General features: G+C 37.5%; 1 protein-coding gene across 2 annotated transcripts; it reads right to left on the bottom strand.

Moving 5' to 3' along the window:
• Positions 1-268: 268 nt before the first annotated feature.
• On the bottom strand, positions 269-13,076 carry smtna (smoothelin a). Of its 2 annotated transcripts, XM_084104345.1 has the most exons (9): positions 12,816-12,896; positions 9,379-9,404; positions 8,801-8,935; positions 8,619-8,694; positions 4,881-5,015; positions 4,712-4,775; positions 4,508-4,634; positions 1,688-1,839; positions 269-1,422 (listed from the first exon to the last, which is right to left on the bottom strand). In XM_084104345.1, exons 3-9 carry the CDS (start codon positions 8,921-8,923, stop codon positions 1,272-1,274), a joined length of 828 nt encoding a protein of 275 aa, XP_083960471.1. In that variant the 5' UTR covers positions 8,924-8,935; positions 9,379-9,404; positions 12,816-12,896; the 3' UTR covers positions 269-1,271. The 2 variants fall into 2 exon arrangements, with proteins under 2 accessions (XP_083960471.1, XP_083960470.1); XM_084104344.1 differs by lacking the exon at positions 9,379-9,404 and having other exon boundaries at positions 12,816-13,076.
• Positions 13,077-16,301: the final 3,225 nt, after the last annotated feature.

The following is a 16,301-nucleotide window of genomic DNA, read 5'->3' as shown; positions in this document are numbered from 1 at the left end:
GCTCACTAGGCGTTATCCCATACAGTCGGTACGATCGACTAAGTCGAACGTTACCCAACTGAAAGGGAACACATTTTCCTGAGAATAGTGTTTTAATTAGTAATCAATTTATAGTTTTATTTTACTGTGTCCTCAATGTACTTGCTAGTGATTTGATGAATTTTGTGCTGTTCTGTGGTATTATTTGGTTTATCACTAAAATCCAATAATACATTAAATTGTGTGTGTGTGTGTGTGTGTGTACGTGTTAGTAAAGTGAAAAAAAAAGCACAGGGAAGAATGTCACATTTAATAATACTTGGCAAACAGTTGGTGATGCACTGTGGGAGGAAAATAACACCCATAATTTAATCAAACCAGAACAGTGATACAGATTGACAGCAACTGTACTTGTATGACTAAAGATACTAATAATAGCCTACTTAAATAATTTTTTATTATATTTGAAAGTCATATTTTTATGGTGCACTTAAGTCATTAGCCATGCAGCAAATAGTGTCGAGGACATTTTAAAAGCACTTAAAAATTACCATTGGCCACAAACAAGACTTACAGGCATGTCACAGGCCTCGAGTGCCTGTCTATCCCTGAGTGAGAGGTTTTATTGGACCTAATCTCTCTTAGTGCAGTTCTAGGGTCATTTTCTAGTACCAAGCAAGGGCTCAGTACAATGCACATCCTGAACAAGATGAGAGAAAGCTGTCATATTTCACCCTATAAGCAAAATCAGGTGACACTTCTATTCTGAAGGAGACGAAAGAGACATTTCTTTCGGGCTTTAGACTTTGTTGTCCTTTCTGAACGCGTTTCAATAATAGCAAAAGTTCCCTGTCTATATTTTTAAACAAACGATTAATCTGAGTTAAGAATAATTGTGTATTAGATCTCATGCCCTTATAAGCCTGATGTCTCTGTGCTGGAGTGCATTCAAAACAGGGAGTAGCAGTACCATAAAAAGCCTTCTGCGTATACACACACACACACACACACACACACACTTTCACACAATCTCTAAGCATAGACTGAGATTAATGCATGTGTAATCTTACTGGAATGCGCTGTTTCAGAGCCCCAGCTGTACCCTAGTGCTAAACACGCAGGCTATAATCCTCGTCCACTGCATGTGCTTTTATGAAACAGAGAAGAGCATGAGTATAATAGACTATCTGTCTGATCTTAGGTAAAAGCTGCAGGTCAGGTCACATGTGCGCTATGTTGTGTACCTGTTGTGGCCCATTGGTCATTTACAGTGAAAACGCTCAAAAAAGTTTCTATGGCATCTTCTTTTTAGTCTTGACGAGGCCTTTCTCTACTAGGCAGCGGTAGAACTCTTGGATATACGTGTACACACACTTCCAGTCGGGCTCTCGCATCCGCATCAAGTCGTCAACGTCCAGCAGGGGAGGACAGTCAGCTAGTCTCCTAAAAGTAATTTAAAAAGTTGTTAAATACATTATATTTTAAGTATAATATAATTATTAAGTATAATTATAAAATTAATTATATTAAATGATGAAATATATTACTATTATTAATATTAGGAAATTGTTATAAATTATGTAATTATTATAATATTTATTTTGTATTATATTATTTTATATGATTAAAATTTCATCCTTTTTCGGGTGATATATAACATTTCTTCATGTGATGCAGATGAGGATGCAATATTAGTGTCATGTCTTACTCTGCAGTCTTGAACGCCTTCTCAAAGTTGGCCCTGCGATCATAGGGGTCGAGAGTGCAATATTCAAAGCCCTCAGGGAAAAACCTGTGCACTAGGGCACAAAACGCCAGACCGTCTGCCCAGCTAGAGGAGAAATTTTGGATTTTCACACCCTAAACATAGAAACAAGTATAAGAACACTTTTTTTTTTGTTAAATCATATTTTGTTTAAAGAAAATTAAGCTTATTTTTAAGACCATTAAGGCCCTGATATACTCAGAGCAAAGTTATTTTTCATTCTACATGTTGGGAAAAAAAGAAGCTTGAAATACGTGACAGGTGGTATACTGTTATTGAACATCCTGACGGCGCCCACATTTAGATGAATGATTATGTAAGTGTTGCACGCTTTTCTCTCAATAACAAAGTAAACACATAACTAAAATGACAGTGGTGAGAAAACAACAGTTAAGAAAGCATCTGATCATAGTGATGTGGATGTTTGTCTGAGCTCTGCAATTCAGTTCTCAAGTCATGTCACCACTTTTTTTTATATAGCACTTTATACAATAGATTTATACAATAGAAGTCCCTGTGGTGAAAATCAAGCTTTTAATGCTGTTTATATGCCTATGTGGTGTTTTTGATGTGCTGTAAGACAAACCAGGTGTGCAAATTCATAAGTCAACAAGTTGCAAGCGTTTCTGGTGATTGTTACACCATGTCCTAACCAGACTCGATGCGATAAGATTCCAGCGACAAATAATTTGTGGGTCAACACTAGACACGACGCGACTACGATATGCGTCAAAATCAATCAAAACCCACAGCCAATCGGAACAGCGTGTGGGCGGAGTCTCGCTGCGAGTGCACGGCACCAGAGAGTAACGGCACTCGCAAGAAAATGGGTAAGTAGGCTACATAATCAGTTTCACAAATATTACACCATTTAAACATTATTAAAAATACATAGGTTACTGAGTTACTAAAACAATCTTTGTCAAATAATACACTTGTTTGAACGTTCTTGTTTCCATTTGTTTAATTTCAAGATCTGAGGTGAATTATCCATTGTTGCTTTTACAGCTACAAAGCTGGGAGCACTAAATGATATTCAAAGTCACATTACACGCTTTTAACATTAAATAAAGCACATAAACAGTATCTGAGATTATCATTGCCACACAAAATAGAAACCGTTTCTAAAATAAAATTGTTGTCTGTCGCCGTCGCGGCTGGTTAGGACAAAAACTCTGATTAACATGGAAAATAACCTTTTATCGCGTAGCGTGTAGTTAGGACACGGTGTGAGATGGTAAACGGGAACATAGTTTGTGTAACATTAGCAACTCATTATTAGCGGTTTGATAACTTAGTCAAGCAAAAGGCTAATCATATAAATTACTGTTATGTGTCCGACGTTGTAAAGAGCGATACCATTGTGCAGTGTTTACTACAGTAAAGTTGGCCGAGTGAATCTGTGAGCTGGTGTGAGTGAGTGGAGGCGGGGCTAATTAGCATATTCATGGCTCGACGTAGATTAAATTAAACAAGGCTGTATATTCACATTCAAGGTATTTTAAGGCATGAAGTTTTTTTTTTTCACAGGAAAAAACTTTTAAATTTGTTAAAGGGATACAATTATTAACTACAGGGGAACTTTAAAGAAAGCAGCGAAAAAACTGTGTCAGTGTCTGAAATTTTTTGATTAGAATTACAACTTCAGTTTCTACTATAAATCAGCTCTTCTATTACATAATCACCACAGGCCAATGGTTGTTCAAAGGTGTTTACCAGCCAGATCGAATTTTTTCTGGAAAGTTTGCTTTGGCAAGCTGTTAACTCCTGTAATGAATTCCAAACTAACTTAGTTTTGGCCCAACTTTGTTTGAAATGACATCACACCAGTTTGTTCTTCGATTACGCTTGAAGTATATCAGGACCTTTGAAGGAGCCGTATGTAAGATTGTGGCCAAAACTGGTACTGCAATCACTTTCAAATTACTGTAGAGCGGTGTATCCCCTCCCCCTCCCCCTGACTCGAGGTTGCCAGATAGGCTGCAGGATCCAGCACGAACGTTTGTAGCTGCAGCTGTGGTAACTAGAGCTGAGCTGGCAACCCGGATGCTGAAACACTACTGACTTCGTGATTGGTAGATAGGTGGAGGGTGGCGCTTCAGGCCAAAACACAACATGACAACATCAACATCAGTTGAGGGCTGCAACTTCACTTTTTAAATGACAATATCCTGGCCGGACTACTGTTGTCAGTGATATTAGTATTTGAAATGAACATGATTTCTTAATGTCTAGTGACATATCAGGGCCATTTTATGATTAATTGAAATACATTTCTTACATACAGCTCCTTTAAGGTTATTTTGGGGTTTTCCCACCACCCTCCTAATTTGCATTGTAATAAAGCAAATAAAAAAGATATAAAGTATTAAAGCATTTGTTGTAAAACAATTTCTGCTGAGTTAGATTTTTTTTTTTAATTGCTTAAAAAAAAAACATTACATTATTTTTGGCAGTAATACAGTAAAAAAGGGAATGATCATTAAGCATAATCGGTCTTACAAATATGGTATTAAAAAAATAGTAAGCATTACAGTAATGAGAATGAGAGGGAAAACGTGCTTAATTGTCATACAAATATCAAAATGCAAAAGAAATCCTTACGATAGGTTTGATTTTCTTTTTCTTTTTTAATATTTTGGGGTGAAATGTGATCTGGACATGTTTCCATGAGATTCACACAGGGAGGGTTGCAGAGCCAGAGAAATGTATAGCAAAACAGAAACTGTTTGATTTGATCTTATTTGCTCTCTTCAGGCCCACCTCATATGGTTCAGTCTTGACACGACACCAGTCCAGCAGCATCTGTTTGACATCTTTAGTGTTTGTCCCCCCGACTGCCGAGCCACCCGGCACTTTTTTATCCCTGGCCACATGGGATTGAGCAGGGCTTTAAGAGAAAAAATAAAACAATCAGACGATGGGATTCATCCCTGTCATCCTGCCAGGCCTCTAGGAATGACTCACCTGCCCACAGTTTTTGAAGAGACAGTAGAGGTTGGTGTTGAAAATGTTTTTGCCTGAGCCTTCTCTGTACCGAATTGAAGTAAAAAGAGAAAGGGGAGGTTATCAAAGCCTTGCAGTTAGAAGAACTGCAGTAAATGTACATAGTGTTCAGATCCTCAAGAGTACTCACTGTGTGCGTTGAACTGAGCGCCGCTCGTGTTATTAGCGGCTTTCTGGTCTTTATTCAGTCCAGCAGCTGTCTTGCCTCCGCTACCCTGCTGACGCAGGTTCTCCATCCGGGCCGCCCGCTCCCTATCACGCCTTTCTGAGAGAGATAGAGACGAGAGGAGGACATTTTTCACTCACAAAAAAGAATAAACAAACTATTGTGTTTTTCATTCTGTATAGAAAAGTTAAACAAATACTAGTAGTGGTTTATTCTGTTGAGTTTACTTCCTGTGGTTGTTTGTGTAATAGTAGTGACTCTTAAAGGTAGTGTAGGCAGGATTGTTATAAAAAACTTTTTTCCAAATTTGTTTAAACTTTTTATATATATCAATGCATAATTAAAATGTAAGTACTCTGATAAAAAGAGTATAAAAATCGAGTGACTCTAGACCGTTTAATCTGTATTAAACACAGCTCATTATTTCCATTCGGGACGAAACAAAGGATTGGCTTAGGCAACTGTCACTCTCTCGCAACCATGGCAACCACCCTTTTGCCACACAGGATCTGCCCATATGCGCGCGCACCCGTTTGATTTGAGGAATTCAAGAGGCACGGAACCTAGGAATAGCAAAACAATGGCAGAGAAAGAGCAATCAAAAATTCACATTACCGGCATATGCAGTTAGCGAAGGCAAACAAGGCAAAAAGGAAGACAGTACTAGAAAAGGTAATGAACAAAAAGTCTTTGAATAAAACGCGTGTCAATATCCTCGGACCCTAGTTGCACGGCCTCTTGCACGACCTCCTCTGCTTCGCCCTCGACCCCGGACCTGTCCTCGAGCTGACGATGCGGTACTTGTCTCTGGAGTGTAGTCCTCATCAGAGTCAACAATGCTTTCATCATGGAAACTCTTACATGCAGAACACCATATATGTTATGAATCTTACACGAAATTCATCTTCATCACAGTGTAAATGATGGTAATGGAAAAACGTGTATCATGCAACCTGTTTTTAGCTTTGCCTTATAGATAACTAGCTCGTTAGCGAATCAAAAAATATATATTTTAAACTTTACCAATATCAATATGCTAGCTTGATAGTGAGTACTAAAATACATCTTATTTGTTTATCTTCATAATGATAAAGTTAGATTTTTTTTATAACATGTGATTCTGACATGATGTCACTACATGCACTGCACTCCTTCCTCTCCACTCGTCTCAGGTAAATAATGCGTCTTCAGCTCAGCGGTCGGCGTCGCGCGTTCATGTGTTTTGGGGGCGTGGCTTTGGAAGGATCCCAGAAGGGAGGGGGTGGAGTGAATGGAAATAATGAGCTGTCTTTAAAACAGTCGTGAGAGGTCTACAGACACTCGATTTTTATACTTTCTTTTTCAGAGTACTTACATTTCAATTATGTTTTGATATATAAATAAAGTTTAAACAAATTTGGAAAATAAGTTTTTTATAAAAATCCTACCTACAATACCTTTAAAGGTGGAATCTCATGAAACCTGTCAAGAACATGTCTGGGTTATATTTATCACAATACTGTTCAAAAAGTTTGAGGTCAGTAAATGTTTTATTTTAAAAGAAATTACTTTTATTGAGCATGGATGCATTAATCAAAAGTGACATTTATAATGTTACAAAAGATTTCTAATACAAATAAATCCTGTTTTAAACTTTCTATTCATCAAAGAATCCTGAAATTTTTTTTTTTATCACGTTTCCACAAAAATATAAAGCAGCACAACTGTTTTCAACATTGATAATAATGAATGTTTCTTAGGGATGCATGATATGATAATTTATAATGTTATCGGCCCAATAAGAAAATTAGGCCGATATCTTAAAGCCGATAAATAATGGATTATTTCCTTCAGCTGAGACACTTCAAATGCGCACTGTTCGTCATGATGGTTTTGAATTGCTTGAAATATGATTGAAATCATTTAAAAAAAGGAAATAAAGGAATATACAGTTAAGTGCAACATGTGCAGCACAAGTCTGTCATATAAGTTACATGAAATTATAATGAGAACGTTATAATTGTGTGCTTGGGACATGGCTTTTAATGGTGAGGTTTTTGTTTTTGTAACCAGGCTCTCAAAATTTATATAAAAATTTGGATTAAGATTTATCGGCCAATATATCGGTCATCAGCTTTCAAATATAAAGAATTATCGGTTATCGGTAATATCGGCCACAGTTTTCATATCGGTGCATCCCTAATGTTTCTTGCGCATCAAATCAGCATATTAGAATGAATTCTGATGGATCATGTGACACTGAAGACTGGCGTAATGATGCTGAAAATTCAGCTTTGATCACGGGAATAAATGACATTTTAAAACATATTAAAATAGAAAAAATTAAATAGTTTTGTACATTTTTAAAATTGTAATAATATTTCAAAATATAAAATTTTTTACTGTATATTTAATCAAATAAATGCAGCCTTGGTGAACATAAGAGACTTCTTTCAAAAATATTAAAAATAATTTACGGACTTTTGAAAGGTAGGTTATATTAATTTACATATATATAAATAAGAGATTCTATTAAGACAATGACAACCTATTTTTAGAATAGATGTTTTGCATTGTTGTATTATCGTGGCATTTGACCTCTGTCCACTTTTGAAATTACTGTAATAAAAAATATAATTCTTATAACTGTACAGAAAAGAAATCGTATTTTATGTATCATCATATATTATTAAAATAGTTTTTTATTTTACATATTTGTTACTGACTTTAACATGTTTCTTAATGCTGATTTTAATTGTAAATTAATTTTGTTAGTCATTTTTAACAGTATCATAATGCTGATAATAATGAATATGATATTGATAATGAGATTAAAGGCACACTATGCAGTTTCCGTTTTTGTCAAACAGCGACCCCTAGAGTCGCTGTGGAGTACTTGTATTTAACGTTACTGTCGTAAATAGCACTCACGCAGAGCCGTCTCTGCACTCGTCCGACCGTGCTTTCTTCGATTTCTTCGTCGACTCTGCCATGATTCACGTCTGAAATGCGTGCTAGTGTCTTCCATAGAGGCTGCTTCATATGTTGTTGATGTATGTGACGTCGTGCCGTAAAGCAAGTCGTGATTTTCGCGAGATTTAGCGTGGCGCCACCTCTCAAACTTGCATTGTTGGTTTTGCCAGCGGCTTCCCCCCGTTGCTTTGCTATCGGGATGATTCGCCCAACTACGAGTTTGTTTACCATCAAAATGATTTTGAAGCTGTTATATTAAGGTACAAATCTTGCATAGTGTGCCTTTAAGATAATGAGACTCCAATGGGAAATAACACTGAGAATAATGAGAATTGTCTAGATTTATTACGATATGAGAATATTGTATAATACAACAATATATAACCCTTAAAACCCCAACTATTTTTTTTATTTTCATGATATTTTATCACATTTTCACCCAAAATTGTCATTATTATAATGCAAAAAAATTGCAATGATGCAATGATAATAACCCTGTCCAGATGCTTTTCCCCACTTATAATTACCATAAATACTTAAGACAGCAGCACAAACCATGAATAATGCTTACATTAATGTCATACAAAAAAATGCAACATTTTCTTTACGCAACACTTTTTTTTTTCCTTTTGATTGTGATCCAGATCCTTGACAGGTTTTAAAATTCACCAAAAAGCATGTCGGGAATCAAGTTAGACTTGAGTTATATATATTGAATATGTGGCATTAGGGACATGACCCACTCCTCACCCCTCTTTCTCTTGAGCAGTTCTCTCATGGCAGCCCGGATCATTTTCCTCTCCTCGAAATCCACAGCCTTATCTAGCTATTACATGCAATAAACAAAAGGGAAACACACTTTCCTAAATATGGTCAAGACAACCCACGATAAAAAGCCTGCTCCACTTGTAGCGCCTATTGTTGCCTCTTACCATATTATTGAGGATCTCTTCATCCTCTATAGCTGCCAGCTGTTCGGCTGTCAGTGGACCCGTCATATCAGGTTCAGGTTGCTCTTTGACACCTGCCTTTAATGTTCCCTTCTCACCCTCCATCTTTAGTGACAGCTGGGACAGAAGGAGGAACAGGAGGTGTTGATGCAGCCAGGTTACGAGATGTGTAAATCTCCATGTGTGCGTGGGAATGAGGGAGTACGTTTATGGAAAGGAAAAATGAAGGAGAGATGTTCTAGCTGAAAGCTTTGTGTGAGAACTTCTAGTACAGGGATAGCAAGATAGTCTGTAGCTATTAAACGCTGATATAACTAGTCACAGCCAAAGGGTTTGAGCGGCTTCTGAACAAACAGGTTTCATTAGTAAAAAATATTTAGCGTGATTGTTTTCTCACAGATTAAATGTCACGCTGCTTCCAGCCACACATAATGATGACTGTGTGCATCAATATAAATGGAAAAGGACATTTAAACAGCAAACATTCATCTCAACATAAACAAAACCATGTTGGTTGGCGCTGACATTAACCATGCAGAAGCTTAGGATATCTGTCACACCTTCTTCCTGTCGTCCTGTAAACCAACTGAGATCCAAACACAAACAAAGAGATTTATGAGTGGAGACTATTTACAGGGATGAACATTCCTTCATAATTTCCATGTCGTTCCAAACTTGTATGACTTTCTTTCTTCTGTGGAAATAAGATATTTTGAAGAATGAAAACTATTTCTTATCCATTTCCTGTGGTCCAAAAAAACACCATTTGACTTTCACTGAATGAAAAAACAAACAAACAAACAAACAAAAGAAAGACCTTTTTAAAATATCTTTTTGTGTGTGTGTGTGTTCTACAGAAGAAAGTCAGTCATACAGGTTTGGAACAACCTGAGGATGAGTAAATGATGACAGAATCTTCATTTTTGCCTGAACTATATAGCTTCATAAGATTAAAATGAGAACATTATAATTGTGTGTTTGGGACATGGCTTTTAATGGTGAGACTTTCATTTTTGTAAACAGAGTCTCAAAAATTATATAAAAATTCAGATTTTAAATTTAACCGAAAATTTTTTGGCTATCGGCTTTCAAATTTTCATATTTGGTGAATCCCTATTTGGTGAATTTTCATATTGGTGCATCCCTATCTTTAAGACTGAGATTAGATAGAAAATATCAAACCAAGTGGCATTTATTTTAAAGAAAGATAGTACAAGTGCACTTTTTAAGCAAAAAAAGAGAGAAATTCTTAGGTTTTAATGCTAAAACAATACATACTGTTTAAAATGAAGCATTTTTGTCTATGGAAAACATGGTTATTGAAAAAAAAATATGATGGGAGGAACATTATATTTCAATGCTTTTTATTCTCGTTATTCTCTAAAATTATTGAGTTCCCCCAAGAAACTCAAAATTGGAGAGTGTGCGACTGAATTTTACATCCAGTCGCACATGTGCGACCAGTAATTTTTTTTTTTACGTTAAACATGGAAGGGGCGCGCGCGTCAATGAATCCGGAATGTGTAGCAGGCCAATGATGACGAGTGTGAGAAGAATAGGGAATGGCCACTGTAACTGGCTAATGTGTGGAGGGGGAGGGTCCTAGAGATAATCGAGCGCGCGACCGCGCGTAAACGTCTGTGGGAAGGAAACAGACTAACGGAGACAAATATCAATGTCACAGACACAGTCGGATGATGATTCAGAGTCAGAGGTTTGTGAGGTGATAAAGTCCCGAACCCACCATTTTCGGGAAGACTGGCTGAGAGAATTCAACTGGTTGAGGTACTGTAATGAGACGAACTTAATGAACTGCGAATGTTGCAGTCGCTTCCCCAGAACTGCGGGGAACACGAAGTTTGCAGACAGTGCAGGCACTTCGCAGTTTAAACACAATACGATAGTTAGACACAATCTCAGCCTCAAGCATAGAGTAACATGTTAATAAATGGAAACAAAATGAAAGCGGAAAAAAACTGCGCTACTCATTTCTGCTTCACGGACCGTTTAATAGTTCGAACCAATAATAGACAGCGCAGAGCTTCTCTCGCCAGTCGCGGGCGGATCTCGATCACGCAACACCGTTACATCGTTGAGATCCAGTGAAGAAATCCATTGATTTCGCGACAGAATTAATAACATTGCTGCGAGATCCAGTGAGAAACTTTCAGATTCGACGCAGAATTCTGTTATAAACCATATCAGATCAAACAGCACTGACGTGGAAACCAGGAGAAACGTGCCATGAACGAACAAGTTATAGAAGGCTTTAGGTCCACAGATCAGCAACATTCACCATGGATTTAATGTAGTAACATTAACTGTAACTAAGATTATAACAGTAGCCTACACATATCTTTTTCCAGCACTTGAAAACTATAATATCATATTTAAATGTTATTTTTAATGTGTTGGCCAAATCATTTTTTGTTCATCCTTTAAAGATTGTCCCTATTTATAAAACTAAAAGTTTCAAGAAGTAGGAAAACTCAAAATACACAAAAAAAAGGAAAAAGATTAAATTACCATTGTAAACATAGAGGATGCTTATTGGCTATTTTCACTCCCTAATAGCTATTTTGTCACTCATTTTGCTTTTGAATTAATATTAAGACATTATGAATGATAACAATTAAAGTTAACTTTATCTATACACCTCAAATTAAGCTCAGTGCTTTGTCATCCCAGTGCTACCAAATACTTTCTGTAGAACTTAGTGCTTCTACCCTCAAATGTTACCCTGGAGCCCTGCGAACTTAAAATAAAACTGCACATTGTAATTTCTGTACGTTAAATCTATTTATTATCAAAGCATTTGTCAGTAATACAGTTATGTGGGGGGGGGGGGGGGGGGGAAATATGAATAATTGCATTGCAAGGTGATTTAAGGTGTGCCCCTAAATTTTCTGCTTGCACTCCTAAAATTTTAAGTCAGGGGCTACAGCGCTCCTAATAAAAAAAGTTAGTCTGGAGCCCTGCATTACAAATATACCAACCTCATATTATTTCCAGCAGCAGTTTTGTTTTTGGTCACAAAAGTTTTAAGTTTCCCTGAGATACTTTGCATGCGGCCACAAAAATTCTATGTTCACTAGCAAAAGCATTGAACTAAAGTTTTTCATTCCACCTTATATAAAGTCTATTACCTGTTTTTGCATTATTTTGTGAGCGAATGCAAAGTTTCTTGGGGGAACACAAAAGCTGATTAAACTTTGATGGTCCACTTTAGACATTTTACTAATAAGTAACTTGTCAACTACATGTCAACTAACTGTCATTAGAGTATTAGTAGACTGTTAGTTTAGGGTTAGGTGTTCAAGTAGAATAAGTTGCCATGTAGTTGCAAAGTTACTTATAGTCAGTAGAATATCTGTTGATGGAGCATCAAAATAAAGCGTTAGCAGATAATAAGTAGACAGTCTACTAATACTCTAATGACTGTTAGCTGACATGTAGTTGCAAAGTTACTTGCAGTCAGTAGGATATCTAAAGCGGACCATTAAAATTAAGTGTTACCCAAAAGTTTTACGAGCAAACACAAAGGCATTGAAATATAATCTCATATTTCCCCCCCCATCACCATGTCCCTTAAGGGGCTCCATAGTTGTCAAATGTTAGTGGATCATCTTCACAGTCAATGTCATAAACTAAATAGTTACTCTAACAGGACACCTGTGTTGACCAGTTAATTAAAAGTCAATGAGCCTCAAGTGTCCAGATGCTCTTTGCTGCTGTATGTCAGCATGTGTTGGGAATAATGTGTGGGCTGAAGCTAGCAGAATGGGTAATATTGTTTGTGGATGCCATAATACAGTTTTACCCTAATAACACATAATAATGTTGGTGGAATTTATATAACCGCTCAACAATTTGCTCTTACACTGGTGTAATAGCTGTTATGTAATCACACAATCATTGAACTGAAAGATAAATAGAAAAACAACAAAATTCTCCCTAAAATCTTGCAAAATAAGAAGCATATAAAGATGAAGCTCACCAATCTCACTGCGGCTGTCCAGAGGAAAGGCTTTGCGGTCTGATCTAGAAAGGTCACATACACTCAACTCAACTCAACTCTGATGCTGGAGTGAGTGAGTGAGTTTTTCAGAGCCACCGTGAGCCACTCCCACCCCGACCCTCATCACCCTCTCCTGAAGGGACCAGGAAAAACGGGGAATCAGTAGAACGGGACATTAATTATTAGTGACATATTTTGGCACTGCTTGTTCTGATCTCTCTCTACTGTCAGCTGTGCCGTATCTACTACTTAGGAGATAACAATGCGTCATTATTTTATCTAAACACTGTCACTTAAAAAGTGGTATCAGGGTTTTTATATATTTAAAAACCAGAGGAAAGGAGACGTTGAGATAAATGGTGCTCACCCAGCATGCTTTGTGATGACAGTGATTGCATAAGCATGTGGCCTGGCTCTACGCAGAACTAAGCTGTGAATGCCGGACAGACGGAGAACACTGCCTTATTAAGGCATAACAAGAATGATGTTGCCTCGAATCGGCTCCAAGTTTACACAGGTCGGACACATCCGTTTCTCCCCTGCAGACGTAAACATGCAGTGTTGATCTGCAAAAGCTGAGGCCAGAAATGTCACTGGCACATAAACATTTTCACACTCACACCATTACAGAATTACTATGATGGAGGCGCTCTGTGTGTTTAATGAAGGAGTGTTTGGCTCCACCTAGTGGTGGCCGATGGTTATCGTAATCTTTTGCTGGCAGAAGTGAGCTAGCATGACATATGGAAACAGTGAGGGTGAAGGAAACCTTGGCTTAGACTGGATGTCCAGTGAGTCATTCACTAATGAGAAACATGTTGGAAGGGTGCTGTGTGGTTACCAGGTCATTCTTATGCGTTTGTAATGGTGACCTGAATGGTAGTTAGCATGTTGCTTTGTGATTTCTAAGGTATTCTGTGGTTGTTTATGTACTCAAATCTAAGATATTTTGGTCTTTTAGACGTCCTCTTTCAACATACATCTAAGACATTTGAACTGTTTTATCATCATCTATGTGAAAAAACAAGGTACAATACAAGTTGCAGTGAGGAAAATAAGTATTTGAACACCCTGCTATTTTGCAAGTTCTCCCACTTGGAAATCATGGAGGGGTCTGAAATTGTCATCGTAGGTGCATGTCCACTGTGAGAGACATAATCTAAAAAAAAAATCCAGAAATCACAATATATGATTTTTTAACTATTTATTTGTATGATACAGCTGCAAATAAGTATTTGAACACCTGTCTATCAGCTAGAATTCTGACCCTCAAAGACCTGTTAGTCTGCCTTTAAAATGTCCACCTCCACTCCATTTATTATCCTAAATTAGATGCACCTGTTTGAGGTCGTTAGCTGCATAAAGACACCTGTCCACCCCATACAATCAGTAAGAATCCAACTACTAACATGGCCAAGACCAAAGAGCTGTCCAAAGACACTAGAGACAAAATTGTACACCTCCACAAGGCTGGAAAGGGCTACGGGGAAATTGCCAAGCAGCTTGGTGAAAAAAGGTCCACTGTTGGAGCAATCATTAGAAAATGGAAGAAGCTAAACATGACTGTCAATCTCCCTCGGACTGGGGCTCCATGCAAGATCTCACCTCGTGGGGTCTCAATGATCCTAAGAAAGGTGAGAAATCAGCCCAGAACTACACGGGAGGAGCTGGTCAATGACCTGAAAAGAGCTGGGACCACCATTTCCAAGGTTACTGTTGGTAATATACTAAGACTTCATGGTTTGAAATCATGCATGGCACGGAAGGTTCCCCTGCTTAAACCAGCACATGTCAAGGCCCGTCTTAAGTTTGCCAATGACCATTTGGATGATCCAGAGGAGTCATGGGAGAAAGTCATGTGGTCAGATGAGACCAAAATAGAACTTTTTGGTCATAATTCCACTAAACGTGTTTGGAGGAAGAAGAATGAGGAGTACCATCCCAAGAACACCATCCCTACTGTGAAGCATGGGGGTGGTAGCATCATGCTTTGGGGGTGTTTTTCTGCACATGGGACAGGGCGACTGCACTGTATTAAGGAGAGGATGACCGGGGCCATGTATTGCGAGATTTTGGGGAACAACCTCCTTCCCTCAGTTAGAGCATTGAAGATGGGTCGAGGCTGGGTCTTCCAACATGACAATGACCCGAAGCACACAGCCAGGATAACCAAGGAGTGGCTCTGTAAGAAGCATATCAAGGTTCTGGCGTGGCCTAGCCAGTCTCCAGACCTAAACCCAATAGAGAATCTTTGGAGGGAGCTCAAACTCCGTGTTTTTCAGCGACAGCCCAGAAACCTGACTGATCTAGAGAAGATCTGTGTGGAGGAGTGGGCCAAAATCCCTCCTGCAGTGTGTGCAAACCTGGTGAAAAACAACAGGAAACGTTTGACCTCTGTAATTGCAAACAAAGGCTACTGTACCAAATATTAACATTGATTTTCTCAGGTGTTCAAATACTTATTTGCAGCTGTATCATACAAATAAATAGTTAAAAAATCATACATTGTGATTTCTGGATTTTTTTTTTTAGATTATGTCTCTCAAAGTGGACATGCACCTACGATGACAATTTCAGACCCCTCCATGATTTCTAAGTGGGAGAACTGGCAAAATAGCAGGGTGTTCAAATACTTATTTTCCTCACTGTAAGCTCAATCGCCAGCATTTGTGGCATTGTTAATTTTACCTCAAAAAAGAATTAAGACTCATCGCTTCTTTTCTTTAAAAATAGGAAAATGAAGGTTGGGTTGAGGCACTTACAATGGCAAGTAAATAGAGCCAATTTAAATAGAGACATGTGAAGCTTATTTATTTTATAAAAGCACTTTTATTAATTCTTCAGTTAAAACTTGTGTTTTGGGGGGTTTACAGTGTTATGTTGTCACATCAACAAAGTTGTACATTTAGAAATAACTTTACACAGAGAAGGGTTTTTTTACACACTAAATCATGGTAACATGCATATTGTTTACATCTTGTGGCTATATTATTGAAACAAATAGTGAGGATTTTAATGTTTCCAAATCGCCCCCATTCACTTCCATTGTAAGTTTCTCACAGTAACGTTGATTTTGAAAGGAACAAATGTAAGTTAAAGTTTGATGATGTTGACTTGACAAAGCCTGGCCTGAAAGCATGACATAGCTTTAAAAGCTTGAGACTTTAATGTTTTATTGTCAGATAAACAGAACGTCAGATGAAGACAGGAAAACAAATCTCAGAGCATGTTTTAAGACAATTAGCATGTATTAACAGGTTGTTAGCATGCTGCTAGCATGTTTTAAGACAATTAGCATGTATTAACTGTTGTTAGCATGCTGCTTGCATATTTTTTATATGTTTTAAAACACTGCTAGTTTTAACAAGTATATTGATATGAACAATAATAATAGCTAACAAAAAATGTTTACATACTAAAATGTAAGATAGCATTAGACATAAGAAAAAGAGACATCAGACAGTG

Source organism: Abramis brama, assembly GCF_963993115.1.
Source record: "Abramis brama genome assembly, chromosome: 25".
Taxonomy (NCBI): domain Eukaryota; kingdom Metazoa; phylum Chordata; class Actinopteri; order Cypriniformes; family Leuciscidae; genus Abramis; species Abramis brama.
Note: the sequence above shows the minus strand (reverse complement) of the source record. Positions and strands in the feature narration are given on the sequence as shown.

Bases quoted from the DNA above. Each gene is read 5' to 3' on its own strand.
- smtna (XM_084104344.1), bottom strand. From the start codon at position 8,923: ATGGAGGGTGAGAAGGGAACATTAAAGGCAGGTGTCAAAGAGCAACCT. The intron at 5,016-8,618 runs GTGAGGAGTGGG...TATCTCTCTCAG, and splicing joins ACTGCTCAAGAGAAAGAGGG to AAAGGCGTGATAGGGAGCGG. The intron at 1,423-1,687 runs GTAAGACATGAC...AATTACTTTTAG, and splicing joins AAGGCGTTCAAGACTGCAGA to GAGACTAGCTGACTGTCCTC.